The 18,214-nt window shown below is 42.2% G+C and overlaps 1 protein-coding gene across 3 annotated transcripts in view; it reads left to right on the top strand.

Annotated features, from left to right (window-relative positions):
* Positions 1-18,214, top strand: part of ANXA4 (annexin A4) — a 160,141-nt gene that overhangs the window by 107,939 nt on the left and 33,988 nt on the right. For all 3 annotated transcript variants that reach the window (XM_019440871.2, XM_019440877.2, XM_019440860.2), the window contains one exon: positions 16,422-16,476. In XM_019440871.2, coding sequence (XP_019296416.1) covers positions 16,474-16,476 — 3 coding nt within the window. In that variant the 5' untranslated portion in view covers positions 16,422-16,473. The remainder of the gene's footprint in view (positions 1-16,421; positions 16,477-18,214) is intronic.

Below are 18,214 nucleotides of genomic sequence, written 5' to 3' on the forward strand. Positions count from 1 at the left end.
TCCTTAGAAGTGAGAGGGTGGAGTGACACTCACATGCCCTCCCTCCAGGCCAGACATGGTTGTGAAATACTCAAGACACAGCAGTGGAATATGATATGGTTCCACATATGAGATACCTAGTAGCCAAATCCAGAGACAAGAAGTAGAATGATGGCTAACAGAGGCTGAGGTAAAGGAGAAATGGGGAGTTACTATTGAATAGGTACAGGACTTTTGTTTGGGATGATGGAGAAGTTCTGGAAATGGATAGTGGTGATGATTGCATGACATTGTGAATGTAATTAATACCACTGAATTATACACTTAAAATTGGCTAAAATGGTAAGTGTTGTTATGTATATTTTACCACAATTTAAAAAAATATCTTGCTTTCGTTACTGTCTCCCAGTGGTCTGCTGGAAGGTCCTTGTATTAGCCTATTAGAAGTGATTGTTAAATTGTCAGGGGTTTGTGACCTGATGGTTAAATATAGTCACTATTTAAAATTCAATTATATGAATTTAGGAGCAAATAAATTACATTAGGGGCGCCTGGGTGGCTAAGTCCGTTAAGCATCTGACTTCAGCTCAGGTCATGATCTAGCCGTCTGTGAGTTTGAGCCCTGCGTCAGGCTCTGTGCTGACAGCTTGGAGCCTGCTTCAGAATCTGTGTCCCGCCTCTCTCTCTGCCCCTCCCCTGCTCGTGTTCTGTCTCGCTCCCAAAAATAAATAAATAAATGTTAAAAAAATTTTTTTAAAGTATCTCTTTCCCGGGGCGCCTGGGTGGGTCAGTCAGTTAAGCATCCAACTTCAGCTCAGGTCATGGTCTCACGGTTCATGAGTTTGAGCCCCACAGCAGGCTTCCTGCCATCAGCACAGAGCCTGCTTTGGATCCTCTGTCCACCCCTCTCACCTCTCTCTCCAATATAAAAAAATAAACATTTTTAAAAAATGAATAAAAGTATCTCTTTCCCATTGCTAGAACAATCACTTTATTTTATTTCTACTAGTTTTTCTTCCACCCTTTTCATGTTCCAATTGAGGGCACTCCTGCCCAGGATGTTAAAGTAACTCATTTACTATATGACTCATTTTGTTTACCACCCACTCAACTTAACCACAACCTCTTCTTTTCTTTCTTTTTTTTTTTTTTTTACATTTTTATTTTATTTTTGAAAGACAGAGCACAAGTGGGGGAAGAGCAGAGAGAGAATGAGACACAGAATCAGAAGCAGGCTCCAGGCTCTGAGCTGTCAGCACAGAGCCCGATGCGGGGCTCGAACTCACAAACTGTGAGATCATGACCTGAGCCGAAGTCGGGCAGTTAACCGACTGAGCCACCCAGGCGCCCCCAACCTCTTCTTTTCTATGCACCCCAAAATACCCAAAGGCACGGCTGTTTGGAAAGGGCTAGAGTTCAGTTTAAGAAAGTTTCCCTGGAAGATCCCAAGTAGCTGGTGCGTTATTCCTACAAACATATTCCAATCCTGCCCCACCAGAAAGATATGGTAAGGCCAGCAGTTTGCTGATAAACTGAACAGGTGGGCCTCCAAAGAAAGAAAACCCTGATTTATGGCCATTTCTTTGGCATAAATGCCAACATAACTGATTTCAAGTTACCAATGTTAGGTCACTGAATTTAGAACTGGAAATAGGTAGTAGTACACCATTATATTGTGTTTCCAGACAAAATAGACATAAGTAATCACAAGAACATATATGATAATAAAAGGTAGTAAAGTAATTAGAAAGTGATGTGATTTTAGGTATAACTTATCTATAAATATTTATATTTTAATTTTATTTATTTATTTATGTTTATTTTTGAGAGAGAGAAAGAGACAGAGCATGAGTGGGGGAGGGACAGAGAGAGAGGGGGAGACACAGAATCTGAAGCAGGCTCCAGGTTCTGAGCTGTCAACCCAGAGCCCGATGCGGGGCTTAAACTCCTCATGAACTGACTCAGGCTCCAACCGACTGAGCCACCAGGCACTCCAAGAGATACTTTTAAAGAAAGTTTTTATTATGGATGTTTTCCATCATATACCAGAGTGAGAGAATAGTAAAATGTATCTATTCATCACCAAGCTCAACAGTTACCAATCTTTCACCAAAAAAGAGACCTTCCAACTACTGAAGTAATAAGAGGGAGGAGTACAAAGGAAAAAAATGGCTAGATAGATTGAAAATTTTCTTCCAAATTTTGGCTGTACTGAATTAAAAGGATAATGTTAAATTGGTAAAATACTTAATAATACATTTAGATATAAAATATTAAATTTTATAACATAATAATTTCTATAAATGTTAGTAAAGAACTAAGATGCTGAAAATGGGTGAAAAATGCCAACAGATAATACACAAAGAGGGATATGAGTTGAAAAAAGGGAGAAAGATTCAGTGTTCCTATAACTAATCTAAAAAGCAAGTTAGGAGCCCCTGGGTGGCTCAGTTGGTTAAGGGTCTGACTCTTGATCTCAGCTCAGGTCTTGATCTCAGGGTTGTGAGTTCAAGCCCTGTGTTGGGCTCCATGCTGGGCAGGGAGCCTACTTAACAACAACAAAAAAGCAGGTTAAACCAATAATAAGGCTTAATATTACACCCAAATATTATGTTATAAACACATAAATAAAGCAAGCAAGCATATGGCTGGCTGGGCTTTGGATACCCTTGTAAATTTGGAGGACAAGTGGAAATTTTCATAAATATCAGATATCATAAGAAATAGGTCAAAAGAAGAATGAAATATCTCACAAAGATAATTATAAAGATTGTAGCCTTGTTTGTGTGTGTGTGTGTGTGCGTGTACTATTTTAATATATAAATATATAAAATATGCTTCAGAGGCACCTGGGTGGTTCGGTCAGTTAAGCGTCCAGCTCTTGGTTTCAGCTCAGGTCATGATCGAGCCATGAGTCAGGCTCTGCACTGAGCACAGAACCTGCTTAGGATTTTCTCTCTCTCCCTCTCTCTCTCTCTCTGTCTGCCCCTCCCTTTCTATCACATGCTCTAAATAAATAAATAAGTAAATAAATAAATAAACATATCTATCTATATCTACATATATAGATATAGAGAGATATAGAGAGATATACTCTTCCCAGCATGCATTTGTGCAAAGGTTCTTCTCATTGGTCACCTTTCCCTGCATCCATTTTGCCATGACTGTGTCCACCTAACACCTCTTTGCTCATTTGGAGGTGAATAGGGTCAGTAACAGACCCATCTCACAACTCCTCAAGTCGGATTGGTGGGCTGGGATGAGGTTTTCTGGATGGATCCCCTTATCAGACAGAGCTGATAGGGAGTTATAACCCATCTCCCCACTATCATGCACACACATACAAACACATGCACATACACACACTCACTCTCCATCTGTCTTAAATTAGTTTCTATTACTCTTGGCTTCTGACATAATCTCATGTCAGTCCTAGGCTTTTCAGTTTTGCCAGGAGTTTCTTCCTGCGCCTCCCCATGCCTTCATCGGGTTTTTAATGAAAAATTGGGAGAGGCTACGTCAGAAATAGCAAGTTCCCTACGTGAATCAGAATCCACTGTGGAAGAATTTGAACAGTTCTGTTTTTGTATTCTTCTGCCAGAGTCAGCTTGAATTCTGGCAAGATTTGGAAATAGAACCCCGCCCTGGCCCACTGAGGGAGTGGCTGCTCCAGGGGCTGTCAGCTGCCCACAAACTTGCATATTTTCAGGGCATGGGAGGTGACAGGAGAAAATGTGACATTTAAGAGAGCAGTGTTTATTCTCTGCTCACTTCCAGATCTCGGAGGCTGAGCCACTGTAAATCTACGAAGGAAAACTCAAAGCTTTCTCTGTGCATCTGGGAAGAGAGTTTTTCTTCCCTCCTGGGCAAAAAGTGGTGGTGTTGATAAGGAAAGGATTGGACTGCATTGTACTCTGTTTTCCTACCTACAAATAAATAAAACCAGCCAGACAACACGGAGGCTGGCTGCATGTCTGGTTTCTCACTGACTCCTTCTTTCCTGTGCTTCAGTTTCTCATTCAGATCCAGATGTCTGTTCCCTTCCTGCATCGCAAGGCTTTTGTAAAGAAAGATGGAGTGGATTTTAGTTCTCTGGGAAGGAGTGTAAGAGAAAGAGTAGATGCTAGATTCAGGGTTCTTTTTTCTGAAGAGGTCCTCCTCTTGCCTTATCTCTAAGACTCATGCTTGCTGACACAAGAAAAGATACCAAGACCTTGGAATCTGGGCCTTGGGACATGGCAGCCTGAACTATGATTCATAAGGAGAGGCCGGGGTGACCCAAGTGCAGAAGGTCACATGAAGACATGATGCTAGAACAGACCAGAACTGGAGATCGGTGCAGGAGCTTGTGACCAGTTGTGGTTTCTGCATCAGATTCTCACTTGCCTGGAATAGTTTATTTCTGGTATTTCTGAAGAAGGAACATGGAATAAAGTGACCATTCACTTTTCCTTGAAGTCCTCTGATTCCAAAATAACTCTGAAAATGGGTCAGTAAACATAATGTAACCTGTTGGCAAAACCTAACCACAAGGAACAGATTTTCTCTTTAAATAATTGTTATACCTGAGGAGACATGATTTTGCCCATGATGCTGTTCAAAAGCTATATGGAATTTTAGGTTCCACAGAGTGAGGTTTTGCCTTAAAAGTGGGTATTGCTAAATGAAGGGTAAGAGCAACGTGCTTGCCCTGAGAGGGTACTATCAGCATACAAAGCTGAGACCTTGGCCTCTTAAGCTGTAGAGATGTATATTATTTTATTGAGGTATAATTTACATACAATAAAATGCACAGGTCTTAACTGGTTAGTTTAGTGAGTTTTTTTTTTTTTAACTTTTTTAAATGTTTATTTATTTTTGAGAAAGAGAGAGAGCATGAGCAGGGGAGGAGAAGAGAAAGAGGGAAACCGAATCTGAAGTGGGCTCCAGGCTCCGAGCCGTCAGCACAGAGCCCAATGTGGGGCTCAAACCCATGAACCGTGGGATCATGACCTGCACTGAAGTTGGACGCTTAACCAACCGAACCACCCAGGTGCCCCCAAGGAGGTGTTGTTTTTTTTTTTTAAAGACTTCACATTTTAAAAAATTATTTTTAAAAATTTTGGTAAAATAGACATAGGATAAAATTTACCATCCTGACCATTTTAAGTGTATATAGTTCAGTGGCATTAAGCATATTGACAGTGTTTTACAACCATCACCACTGTCTAATCACAGAACTCTTCATTTTGTTAAACTGAAACTTTGTACCTGCTAGACTATAACTTCTTATTCCTTCCTTCTTTCACCACCTGACACTGCCATTCTACTTTCTGTCTTATGAATCTGACTTCTCTAAGCACCTAAAATGAGTGGAATTATATAGTATTTATGACTTTTATTACTGGCTTATTTCACTTAACACAATGTCCTTAAGGTTTATCAATGTTGTAGCACATGCCAAATTTCCTTACTCTTTAAGGCTGAATAATACTCCATTTTGTGTATATATGTACCAGATTTTGCTTATCCATCCACCCGTCAATTGAGACATGGGTTGCATGTGGTTCCACCTTTTGGCTACTGTGAATAATGCTGTTGCGAACATGGGTATACAAATATTTCTTCAAGGTTCTGCTTTTCAGTTCTTTTGAATACCTATGTACCCAGAAGTATATATATTTAGAATATATACCCAGAAGTGGAATTCCTGGACCTTATGGTAATTATTCTATTTTTATTTTGGGAGGGGGGAACTGCCATACTGATTTTCACAGTGGCTGTACCATTTCACATTCTTGGTTTTTTTTTTTAAGTTTTTGAGAGCGTGAGCAGGGGAGGGGCAGAGAGAGAGGGGAACAGAGGATCCAAAGTGTGCTTCGCACTGACAGCACCGAGCCCAGTGCAGGGCTTGAACCCATGAACCGCAAGATCATGACCAGAGCTGAAGTCGGACACTCAACTCACTGAGCCACCAAAGCACCCCTGTGCCGTTTTACATTCTTACAGTAGTATGCAAGTGTCCCAATTTCTCCACATCTTCACCAACACTTTTTTCTCTGTGTGCGTTTTTTATAGTTGCCATCGTAATAGGTATGAGGTGAATTCAGTAAGTTTTGACGAACGCATACAGCTGGGTACTATTGCCTCAGTCGAGATAAGGAACATTTCCATCCCCACCTAAATTTCCCTCTCTCATGCTTCTCTACAGTTAGTATGTCCTCTGCCTCGTCACCACCTCCAACCCCTGGAAAGTGAGGGCCCAGGATGGAAATCTGGTGAGCAGAGTCCAGGGGGGGTGCCATCTTAGAATTCAGACAGCTGTGAGGACCATGATCTTGTCAGAGGACAGACACACACAGACTTGGTGGCCAAAGGAAACATGCGGGAAATGTGGTTTGACGTGTCGGTAGACGTGAAAGCTGAACTCTGTACCTCTCAGGTGTTTTTAATAAGGGTAGAGTTGGTAACCCATACCTTACACAGCTCACTATACAGGTAATGCTAGAATATGTAGATGTGGCAGTAAAGGTTACTTGGAGAGAATAGAGTAATAAAAAGAATAGCTAACGTTGTTGAGTACATAATGTGTGTACCATTCTAAATATTTCATATGATGTAATGACTTGATTAATCTTTGCAACAACCCTATAAAGTAACTATTGTTATGAATTCCATGTTGGCGCACCTGGGTGGCTCAGTCGGTTAAGCCTCCGACTTCAGCTCAGGTCATGATCTCATGGTTCGTGAATTTGAGCTCGGAGCCTGGAGCCTGCTTCAGATTCTGTGTCTCTGTCTGTCTCTCTTTCTCTCTCTCTCTCTCAAAAATAAATAAACATGAAAAAATAATTCCCTGTTACTAATGAGGAAACTGAAGTGCAGAGAAATAATAACTTGCCCCAGGTCAAATAGCTATGAGTGTGTTTAGGAGAGTTATAAACCCAAGCGGTTGGGCTCCAGGCTGCAGCCACTTTGCGATGGAGGAAATATGACATGGTCTTTGAAGGAAGAGTTCCTGCCTGTCTGAAGGCCATCATGTAAAATTAGCAGTTAGACCACGAGGCTGGCTATACCACCCTCACTGTGGACCTTCCTGTTCTGTCTCTCGTCAGAAGGATGGCATGGATTCTCCCGTCCTCGGGGGAACCCGTGCTGCCCACCTCAGGTCAGGCGAGAGAACCCAACCCGTTATTACCGTGCACATTACCCAGAGGCCAGACCCACCACTTACGTGTAGACAGGGCTGTTTCCCATCTGCAAACTGAAGGGGTGGGTTGGGCATTCTCCGAAGTCTTCTCTACCCTGACAGTCCTACACTGTCAGGAATGAGCTCTTTCTGGAGGCAAGTGTTTCCTCCCATTTCTGCTCCTGCTTTCTTTGGGCACTTATATCTCAACCTTGAAATTACTCTCTCACCTGTGGTTTGGTGGACATTTTGACCTGAAATAGGGGAGAATCAACTCTGGAAGATCGAAAAAATACTTGTTTTGAGTCTAGAGGTCACTGCCATAGCACATAGCATAAGTAACTGCCATCTAGGGCTTGAGAAAACATGTCATAGCTGTGCCAAACCCATCCTAGGCTTTAAATGAAAGCCTGTAATGTTTTTGGTTCATAGCGTAAGCCAGAAGAGCTATTTCTGGCATTCCATTTTTCTCTCTACTGGTATGTACTGGATAGTCTTAATATTGCTGGCATTAGGGGGGGTCTGGGTGGCTCAGTTGGTTGAGCATCCTATGTCAGGCTCTGTGCTGACAGCCCGGAGTCTGGAGCCTGCTTCAGATTCTGTATCTCCCTCTCTCTCTCTGCCCCTCTCCCACTTGTGCTCTGTCTCTCTGTCTCTTTCAAAATTAAATAAACATTAAAAATTTTAAAAATATTGCTGGCATTAGGATACACATAACAAAATGGGGTCATTATTTCTAACCTCCTTTGATACTCAATTCAGACTACTCTAAGAGCATGATGCATCCGTCTCTGACTCTGGGGGGTGGGGAAGGTGGACACAGAAGGTGCCTGGTTGGAATCCTTATGTCTCTCCCTAGGGATGGCACCACTTTGACCATGTGTCTGCTCTGAGAGATGTTATCACAGAGCCGTGTTGAGTTATTCTCACACCAGAGAGGCTGGGTGGGTGAACTGGGCAGGGGCGTGTGGGTTAGAAATGTGCTTTCTCTCCAAATAGCCAACAGTCTTGTACAACACTTTGGACTGGGGGTTGTCTGCCAAAGGGTAGCTAGTTTCCACCAGATAAGTCTAGGAGAGGAGTATTTTTGTTGTTACTTTGTTTTGTTTGATTTTGTTTTGCATCCAGCTTGTTAAAGATATAAAGAACAAGAAAGCACTTAGCCCAGCAAAAATGTGACATTTCAAGTTTTTAATTCCATTGTTACTCTAAAAGCTTCTAGCATTGCCACCTGCCTATATACACATGCACACCTGTGTGCGTTTGGCATGGTATAATATAAAGGTCTCTAGAGTCAGGCAGATCTGTGAAAAAACAACTCGTACCACCTACTACTTAAATGATCTTAGGCACTATGCTTAACTTTTCTAAACTCACGTTATCAGGCCCAGTTCACTGGACAGTGAAAGGGCAAAATGATACCATATGGATAAAAGCACATAGGGACTCAATATAACTAAGTGGTCAATAAATATTTATCTACAAATAAAGTCTCTTTAGCTCCAATTCACAAAGTAAGGAATACAAGGCTAGCTTTCCTGGTGCTGAGCCACCCGCAGTGGCAGAGCCCACCCCGTGGCAGGTGAGTCCCATGACCAGAAGAAGGATGACTAAAGGCTGGAGGTGACCATTCAGGAACCTTTTGTAGAGAGTCCCTGCAATGGGAAGCAAGTTCAATGGAATTATCTCTAGCAGCCTCCAGGATTTCTTTTTAAATGATAGACTACTCTTGAATAGGCAGAGCATAGGGGATATTTTCTGCCTGCAGGGTCTATAGGTGGAAATTAAGATATGCCTTTTAGCACCTAAAATGGTCTCTGGAATGGGGCAAGCATTCCAATAATGTTTATTGAATGAATGAATGGACAAATGTGCATGAAACATCAGTGAAACTATCATGTAAGTCCCATGATTAAGAGCAATAATCAGCATTGTCAGTACATCAACTTCTTGTTTCTATGTTCACTGCCCCGAGACCAGGGGAGTTCAAACAGTTTGTTTGCAAGTAAAAGGCGTAAGAGTTAGAGAAAACAAAAAAACACTGCCACCAACAAAAGACCAGCCAGTGAGAATGCCAAATGTCCAGTCCACAGGTGGGACTGGGAGTTGCTCAGATAACAAGAAGAAAATCACTTAGGAAAATCCGAAGCCTTTTACTATGCAGGCTAAATACACTACCCAGAGAAACAAGGCAGGGGAGCTACACATTTACAAAGTTTATCAGAATTTGCTTTGATTGTGCCCTACTCGAAGCTTGTGCCTGGGGAAACTGAGGTATTATGTGAGGTACAGAGACATTTAGCAAGGCAAGCATTGAACTAAGAGTACAGGACCCAGCCAGTCTCCCAGCCAGCGCTTAGGCCATCTCAGCTGCCTTTTTATTTTTCTAATCTTATCTCTTAATACAATATAGAACTCACCATAGGCAGCTTTCATTATTATGTCATCCAGCTGGATTGTAAAGTGGAGATAATAATCATGACTCCAGGGACACCTGGGTGGCTCAGTCGGTTAAGCATCCGACTTTGGCTCGGGTCATGATCTCTCGGTTCAAGAGTTCGAGCCCCACATCGGGCACTGTGCTGACAGCTCAGAGCCTGGACCCTGCTTCAGATTCTGTGTCTGCCTCTCTCTTTGCTCCTTTCCTGCTCGCACTCTGTCTCTCTCTCAAAAATAAACAAACATTAAAAAAAAAATCATGACTGCAAAAGTTACTGGGTAGATTAATTAAGATAATGTAAAGGAGTATTAATAAATGTACCTTCCCTCCTTCCCCCTGCCTTTTGGACAAAGGAATCGTTGGAGTAAAGAAAAAACTTTAATAGACTTTGGCATGACGTGGAAATGGTAGAGGAGTGGGGATATTTTAAATTCAATGTAAAACATGTGTTTTAAAATCATTTGCGGATTGAAATTACTATTATTGTCCCCCACAGTGCTGTGAATAAGTGGCTAAAATTTGGACAAAAGATGTCAGTAAGTTATTTGCCAGGTCCTGGGTTGGAATAGATTCTTCCTCGAGATTGCTTAGCAGACAGGTTTCCAAATTCACCTGCCTTCATTTAGCTTAACACACTTTGTTTTTGATTAAATGTTTGAAAATTCTTATTTCTCCAGACTCAAACCCCATCACGGCAACAAGACTTCCTTTAACTTTAGAAGGATCTAAGTTCCAAGGGAAAAGGGTTACATTCATTTTCCTATTTCATGGACAGTTTTGAAAGCCCTTAGTGCTCGGGCGGGGCCCAGTCACACCCTTCACAAATCCCCAGACTAGAAGTTTAATTTTGTCATCCTGTGGCATGTAAAATGAAACCACGTACCATAGAAAAATGATGAGTGACTCACTCACATGTGATCTTCCAGGGAAGAGAGGGATTCAGTAAGAATGTGCCACAAGGACAGCAAATCCTTTCATAAAGAACGTTCTGGTTGCCTGTCCTGGGACCTGGGTCAATGTCATAAATCTGAATGGAGGCCACCAAGTTAAGGTGGGATCTCAAGGGGAGCATCCGGTACTGGGGTGAGTTCGTCACTGTGCCACATCCAGCAAGACCAGAGCAATTGCATTCATCAGCACACTAAGAAAGGGTTCAACTCTCAGGGGCAGGTTCATATTTACAGGCCCACCACACACATGCCGTCAAATGCAGACACACACATGCTGATAATTTATTTATTACATTGAGAAATATAATTGTTACTTAGAAATACCCTGTACTTTGAAGACAGGTCCACGTGGGAAGCCAAACTCTAGTCCAGGGGTTGCTTTGCAATCACGGAATCAGAGCAAAGGGTATTAGATCTGTAACAGAGCAGGGGGAGATACCTGATTCTGGACCATTGGTTCCTAAGGCCAAGCCACGCTTTCCTCAGTACAGGGCTTTGATGAATATTTCAGAGTAAGCCTCTCAGGATTTTTTTTTTTTTTAATACTCTATGTTTTGTTTTGTTTTTTTTAAGTTTATTTGTTTTTGACAGAGACAGAGTGCGAGCATGAGCTGGGGAGGGGCAGAGAGGGAGGGAGACACAGAATCTGAAGCAGGCTCCAGGCTCCGAGCTGTCAGCACAGAGCCTGACGCGGGGCTCAAACTCACGAACTGCGGGACCATGACCTGGGCCGAAGTCGGACGTTTAACCGACTAAGCCACCCAGGCGCCCCAAGCCTCTCAGGATTTTGTGTGGCGTTTGCATTGCCTATGGACAGAATCTTTCTTTAAAAAGGCTAATACTTTCAGCAAGCCAGCTTTAGTTCAGGAGCCATTTTTTCTCATCGAAATAAATTTGCATATCTTTGTTTTGATGGTTATTTGCTCATTTTGCTAGTCTAGTGCTCAGGAAACAATCTAATTTGCCTGTTTTCAAAATTGTGGGTGAGCGGGGAGGAATCCACCACACTGCTGTCCCCATGAACGGCCTACTGAAATATTACGTGAAATCAGAGATCCTTGTTCCATGCACCTGCATCTGCCGTAAGGGCATAAGAATCTGGCAGGTGATACAATAGGGCAGTTTGTGGGATGGTGTAGTAATTTCCTTTCGTACTTCCAAGCAGAAAACTATATGGATCCGTTCTCGACATATCTAATCTTTCATTAGGAACCCATCATAAATTACTTCTGCAAATTTTTGTAATCTTTCCTGAAGTAAGTTGAACTCACTTACAAATTAGTGTTCCCTTATGTAACTGCTCTTGGGATAGGTCTCTTCCTTATTGTTCTTTTAACGTTTATTTGTGTTTGAGAGAGTGCGGGGGAGGGGCAGAGACAGAGGGGAAGAGACTCTGAGGTGGGCTCTGCGCTGAGAGCAGAAAGCTCAATGCAGGGCTCAAACTCACGAGCCCTGAGATCCCAGCCTGAGCTGAATCAGACGTTTAACCGACTGATCCATCCAGGTGCCCCTCCGGGGATAGGTCTCTTATGTTTAGTTCCCAGCTTTCTTTCAGTTGCTCTAAAACTATGTCTTAAAAATTTCAGGGGCCCTATCATGAGCCCTAGTTGTAGAGTTCAGATAATTATAAAGAAATTGCAGGGGCACCTGGGTGGCTCAGTCGGTTGGGCATCCGACTTCGGCTCAGGTCATGATCTCATGGTTTGTGAGTTCGAGCCCCGCATCTGGCTCTGTGCTGACAGCTCAGAGCCTGGAGCCTACTTCAGGTTCTGTGTCTCCCCCTCTCTCTACCCCTCCCCTGCTTATGCTCTGTGTCTCTCTGTCTCCCAATAATAAATAAACGTTAAAAAAATTAAAAAAAAAAAAAAAAAGAAATTTCAGTTTCCCACCCAGATAGTGCATGACCCTTAGATTTTTTTCAGGTATCACTAACATATGGTCCCTTCAGTCTTCATCTTTCCATCTTGAAGAGTCCTCAAGGTGGAAGGTCATTTGAGCCATGCCCGGAACCTCAGAGTTTGCCTTTTTACTAAAACTGCATCACAGTTACCAATTATTTTGCCCCGCCTATGAGCAGCAAAGAAGCTTTTAAAACCCCAACACTAAGTCTGAGTCCTTGTGGACCTGGTGATATTATTCAGTTTATGGACTTGCAGGCTGGCCTTCAGAGAGACTGAATGAGTGAATCAAGGAAGCTGAGGCAGGAAAGGGTTCCTGTAAAGAGTCCTTGGCTCTGTGAGCTGGAGGAAAATGTGGGAGGACTTTTAGAGGTTGAGCTCGGGGAAGAAGGGCCTGGCATTCTTTGGGAGCTGATCATTTTGTGCTGTTAGGAAGAGGCCCGCAACACTTCTGTACCAGGGGAACCTAAGTGATTCCTTCCCCTCCTTTCTGCTCCCCGCCCATCCTTGCGGAGAGTTACTCACACCCCACAGGTGCCAGACATGCTAGTGAGCGTTTGTGTGGGTTCACTTTACACGTATTTTCTGATACCTGATGACAGAATCAAGGGGTACCATTTTCTGCATTCATTTCTATAATCGACTGAGAAACTCATTTGGTACTAGTGAATAATAAATATACAACAGCTGTCTCTATAAATGGACTTATGCTGTGTGCTGTCCAAGTTTCAAAATAGATTGTCTGGCTAAAAGTACCCTGTTTTCAAGTATGATACATTTTTTTTTCCTTTAGTAAATTATTTCTTGCTCTTTGAATAATGGCTCTCAGTATTTCCATAAGGTTTTGCTCAAGCATTTTTTCCACCTCTTGCTGTGGTCAGAAGGACTGGAAGTATTTATATTAAAGGCTGGCTTTTTGAGGAGGTGTTTCCCTTCCCTGCCCCCTTCCTCACTGCAATTACAATAGTTCCCCCTTATCCATGGGGGATACATTCCAAGAACCCCAGTAGATGCCTAAAACCACAGGTAGTGTGGATCCCTATATATGCTGGTTTTTCCTATACATACAGACCCTATGATAAAGTTTAACTTATAAATTAGGCACAGTAAGAGATTAACAGCAAGAACTAATATTAAATTAAGATAATTATATTGATATACTGTAATAAAAGTTACATGAATGTGATCTTCCTTGCAAAATATCTGGTTGTACTGTACTTACCCTTCTTCTTGTGATGATGTGAGATGATAAAGTGTCTACGTGATGAGATGAAGTGAGGTGGATGATGTAGGCAGTGAAGTGGCATTAAGCTACCACTGACATGATGGCAGGAGAATGACCTCTGGACTGTGATTGAGCAAAACCACAGATAAGGGAGGACTACCTTAATTCCCAAACCACATAGAAACAAAGGGAGGGCAGTTGCTTCTTAAAGCTGGATCTGCTAGGTTGTCCACAGATTAGCAGAAGCTCAATCCAACTCACATATAAATTATACTTAATGAGAGATATGGGCACATTTTGATTATTCAAAGGATATGAAACAAGACCTCCAGACAAATTTGAGGCTAAGCTTCAAAGAGCCCTGCTCATAGCTTCCCCTGGCACATTCTGGACAGACAAGAAATACCCCTTCCTGTCCCCTGTAGATAGTCTTGTCTCTACTCCAACCCCATCTCATGCCACTCTGGTCCTTGTTCATGACGCTTTTGCTCATTCCTCTAACACAGTAACTTCATTGCTGCCTCAGGGTCTTTGCATTAACTGTTTCTTCTGCCTGCAATAGTTCTCCTCGAGCACTTTGAATAGTGAGCCTCTTCTCCTCATTCAGGTCTTAGCTCAAGAATCATCTCCTTGAAGATGACTTCCCTGGTCACCCTGTCCAGGCTAGCTCCTTCTCAGTAACCTGATCACATCATCTTCCAACCCAGGATTCAGCAAACTTTTTCTGTGAAGGGCCAGGTATTAAATATCTTCAGTTCTATGAACCATGTAGTCTGTCACAAACTCTCATTGTAGCCTGAAAGCAGCCATAGATAATATGTAAATAAATGGGTGTGACCACGCTCCAGTAAGTATTTATGAACACTGAGATTTGAATTTTATATTATGTTCATGTGTCATGAAATATTATTCTTTTAACTTTTTGTCCACCATTGAAAATGTAAAAACCATTCTTAACCTGTAGGCCATACAGATTTGGCCCATGAGCTGTGGTTTGCCGATCCCTGTTCTATAGCATTGTCCCGTTGTATTTTCATCTTACTGATCTGAAATTATCCTATTTATTTGTTTATTTGTCATCTGTCTTTCCTTGAAAGCTCCTTGAAGTCACATTCTTTGTCTTATTCGCTATATTATCTCTGTCAACTAGAATAGTGCCTAGAATATAAGAGGTACTTTATGAAAGTTTGGTGATTGAATGAATAAATTCATATAGCTCGTGAGCCACAAAATCCAGTACAGAATTTCTTTCAAATATTTTCCATATATATCCTGTTCCAGATGCCACACCCTGCCCAGGCTTCTGCCTGTGTCTGTTCCTTAGCGCTTTCTCAAGATTTCCTGACCTTCCTATCTCTCACTCCTGTCTACCCTGTAGAATAGAGCCTTGCTGAAGCATGCCTTTTGTTATATCATTTCTCTGCAAAAACCAAAACCTTTCCACTATTTTACCATTACCTACAGATCAAGTCCGACTCCTCAGTTGGGCATAGGAGGCCTTGCCTAATCAATCCCCACCTGCTTTTCCAACCTTATCTCTGAACCTTCCCTCAAATGAGACCTCTGCTCCAGCAGCCTCATCTCTTCATTGTCCCTAAGGCCACTGCTCATTCCCACCTCTGCACCTTTGCTCAGGCTGTGCCCCAGAAGAAGTTGGCATTCCCCTCAGGAAGGAATTGAGCCCCTATGTAGCTATAAGGGAAGTGTGCAGTGAGTGATGGGAGACAAGGAAGAATGGAGCTGAGCCTCAGGAGAGCTGCAAGATAAGAAGTGAAGGTGAACAGACCTGACTCAATTGGTAATAAAATGGGTTAAGCAGGATTTAGTTATTCTCAGGGAATAATTGAAAAGTGCTGCTTGGTAGGGCGGTCTAGGCCAATGCTTTTCAAACTACTGTGCAGACAGGTATTGGGGGAATTTTGTTAAAATGCAGATTCTGGCAGTAGGTGTGGAGTGGGGGCCTGAGACTGCTCCCAGATGATGCCCATGCTTATGGTTCCAGGATGATTCTTTTGAGGATCAGGGAGCTAACAAAATGCTTAGGAAAGAAACCTTTCCCATAGGACTCAGATATGGAAACAGGAAGTCAGTTGGCCTATCCCTCAGAGACCTGCCTATCTATCATGAGGCCAGGACTCGTAGCCTACAATCAAGGCTCTCCTTGCCTTTGAATGACTGAGTACATGTGTGAAGATCTGAGCGACCTTGCTGAAGAGAACCAAACACAAAGCTGAGTGTATAGGGAAGAAGCACCTGTATGTCCTGAGAGAGCGGCAGGGAGAGGTCATCTGGAAATGACAAGTCTAATGTTGGCTGGGCCACTAACCATCACACACACGCACACACACGCACAGAGTGTGGGTTGGAGTGCGATACTTCTCCCTAATGCAGTTGGATTATCTTTTCTCCAAGGAGACACCTCTTCTCCACTAGAGCTTACAGTTCAGAATCCAGGTATGGCTTGAGTACAAGTAATATACTTCATCCTAACAAACAATAGCAATCACTTCTGTAATGTGTTATCTCCAAACAGAAGAGCAGGTAGGGAAGTATTTTGTTGGAGTGATACATTTGCCTGTTTGAGCAGTTTGTCTTTAATTATTACCCTGACCTTTCTATCTTTGGCTCATCAACAGCTGACCTTCTGATGAAAGTGGATGCTATTTCCTAATTGTTTAACTTTGTGTAACTACAAGTTATCCTGTTTAATGATTTTAATGCTACATCTCTCATCACAGTAATTTCCCCTCTGCTTTTATCACAGAGGAACTTCTGCTTGGGTGACTGAACTCTGATCCTGATCTAGAGTCACGGCCATGGTAAGTTGGGGAGTGCCTCACCCTACCTGGTGCCAGGCACAGACAGGTACAGGATGTGTATGCAGGGACTGTTGACTTTACAGAGGATTGTTTGCTTAACAGAGGGGAGAGAGAAGGAAATGAAAAGGCAGTTTCTTTCTTTCCTTTTTTTTTTTTTTTTTAAGCACTATTTTAATTCTTTCAGGGGTGGTGAGTAACTTGACCCTGAAAATTAATTCAAAAGATAATCCATTTAATCTGTGTGACATCCTGAGATACAGAAATAAGTTGTAGTTTTATCTCTGTGGGGGTACTACATGTTCATTTTAGGAATTTTCTGCAAATAAAAAAGAAAAAGAAAAACCCCACAGGTTCTACCTTTGGGAGACAAGTGCCATTCACATTTTGGTGTAACCTCATCAGGCTTATCAAGGGTGTTTGTTAGCCATATGGTCTTGTCATCTGCCTCCTGTTTTTGGCTGTGACTGGACTCCTCAGAGTTTCATTATCTGATCTTTGGGACAGGCAGGGAATTGGATCCCTTTGAGAGTTCCACAAAGTTCAATGCTCTTGTGGAAGCTGAGCCTCCCAGCTGCAAATAGGCTCTACCTGAGGCTGGCCATCTGCTCTCCTTCTCCCACCCAAATAAGGTTATCTGAACAGGCAGGTGGTTCTGGTTCCTGGTCTTCTCAGCAGAAATAATAGCAATAGAATCTTACACCTGGAGAGACCCAGAGTTTCCACCAGTGTTAAATGGCCTCCTTTAGGAAGATAGACGTGTAAACTATCTTGAACAAATGGTAATATACTCATGACATTGTTTTACATTAGACATTCTACAATTTTCTTCATCATCCCTGACAGTCAAAACCTTGCCCATATCTACTCCAAATCCCTATGCATTATTTTAAAATTCATTTCCTTTAGGGGTGCCTGGATGGCTCAGTCGGTTAAGCGTCTGACTTTGGCTCAGGTCATGATCTTGCCATTGGTGGGTTCGAGCCCCGCTCTTTGCTGACAGCTCAGAGCCTGGAGCCTGCTTCAGATTCTGTGTCTTCCTACCTCTCTGCCCCTCCCCCACTTGCTCTCTATCTCTCTCTCAGAAATAAATAAACATTAAAAATTTAAAAAAAGAAAGTTTTACGGTGTCCTGACTTTGTGCCAGATGTGGTACTTGGCTCAGGGGACTCAAAGTTAATGGGACAGTCTTTCTGTCTGCAGTAAGCTCACAGGCTTCCGATATGCAAAGCCTGTAACCAGGTGACCTTTTAGTGTACTTTCCACTCGAGGAAAATTACCTCAGTTGCTCTCATCTTTCCTCCTAGGGCCTGTTTTCCATCATCGCTGTTATTTATTGGACAGATAAAAGATTTTTTAAAGAGTAGGAAAAACACAACATAGTCACAATATTGTAATTCCCAGTTGTTGTCCATCATTTTATTTTAGACCCTACTCACATGTATAATAATTTTCAAACAGTAGTAATAAGCATAAATAACAGTTATGTATTCATTATAATCTTCACTTTGCTAACATGTTTATATTATATTTTGTGGCATATTAAAATCATTTATTCTAGATGGTGGAATTATGGCTGTTTTAATTTTCTTCTTAATTCTTTTTTTTTTAATTTCCCAAATCTCTACAATGACCATATGATACATTTCTAAAAACAAAATGTTTTTGTGTTTATTTTATTTTTGAGAGAGAGAGCATAAGGTGGGGAGGGGCAGAGAGAGAGAGCGAGACACAGAATCCA

Source organism: Panthera pardus, unplaced genomic scaffold (assembly GCF_024362965.1).
Source record: "Panthera pardus isolate Hobbes unplaced genomic scaffold, ASM2436296v1 HiC_scaffold_25, whole genome shotgun sequence".
In the NCBI taxonomy this organism is placed as follows: domain Eukaryota; kingdom Metazoa; phylum Chordata; class Mammalia; order Carnivora; family Felidae; genus Panthera; species Panthera pardus.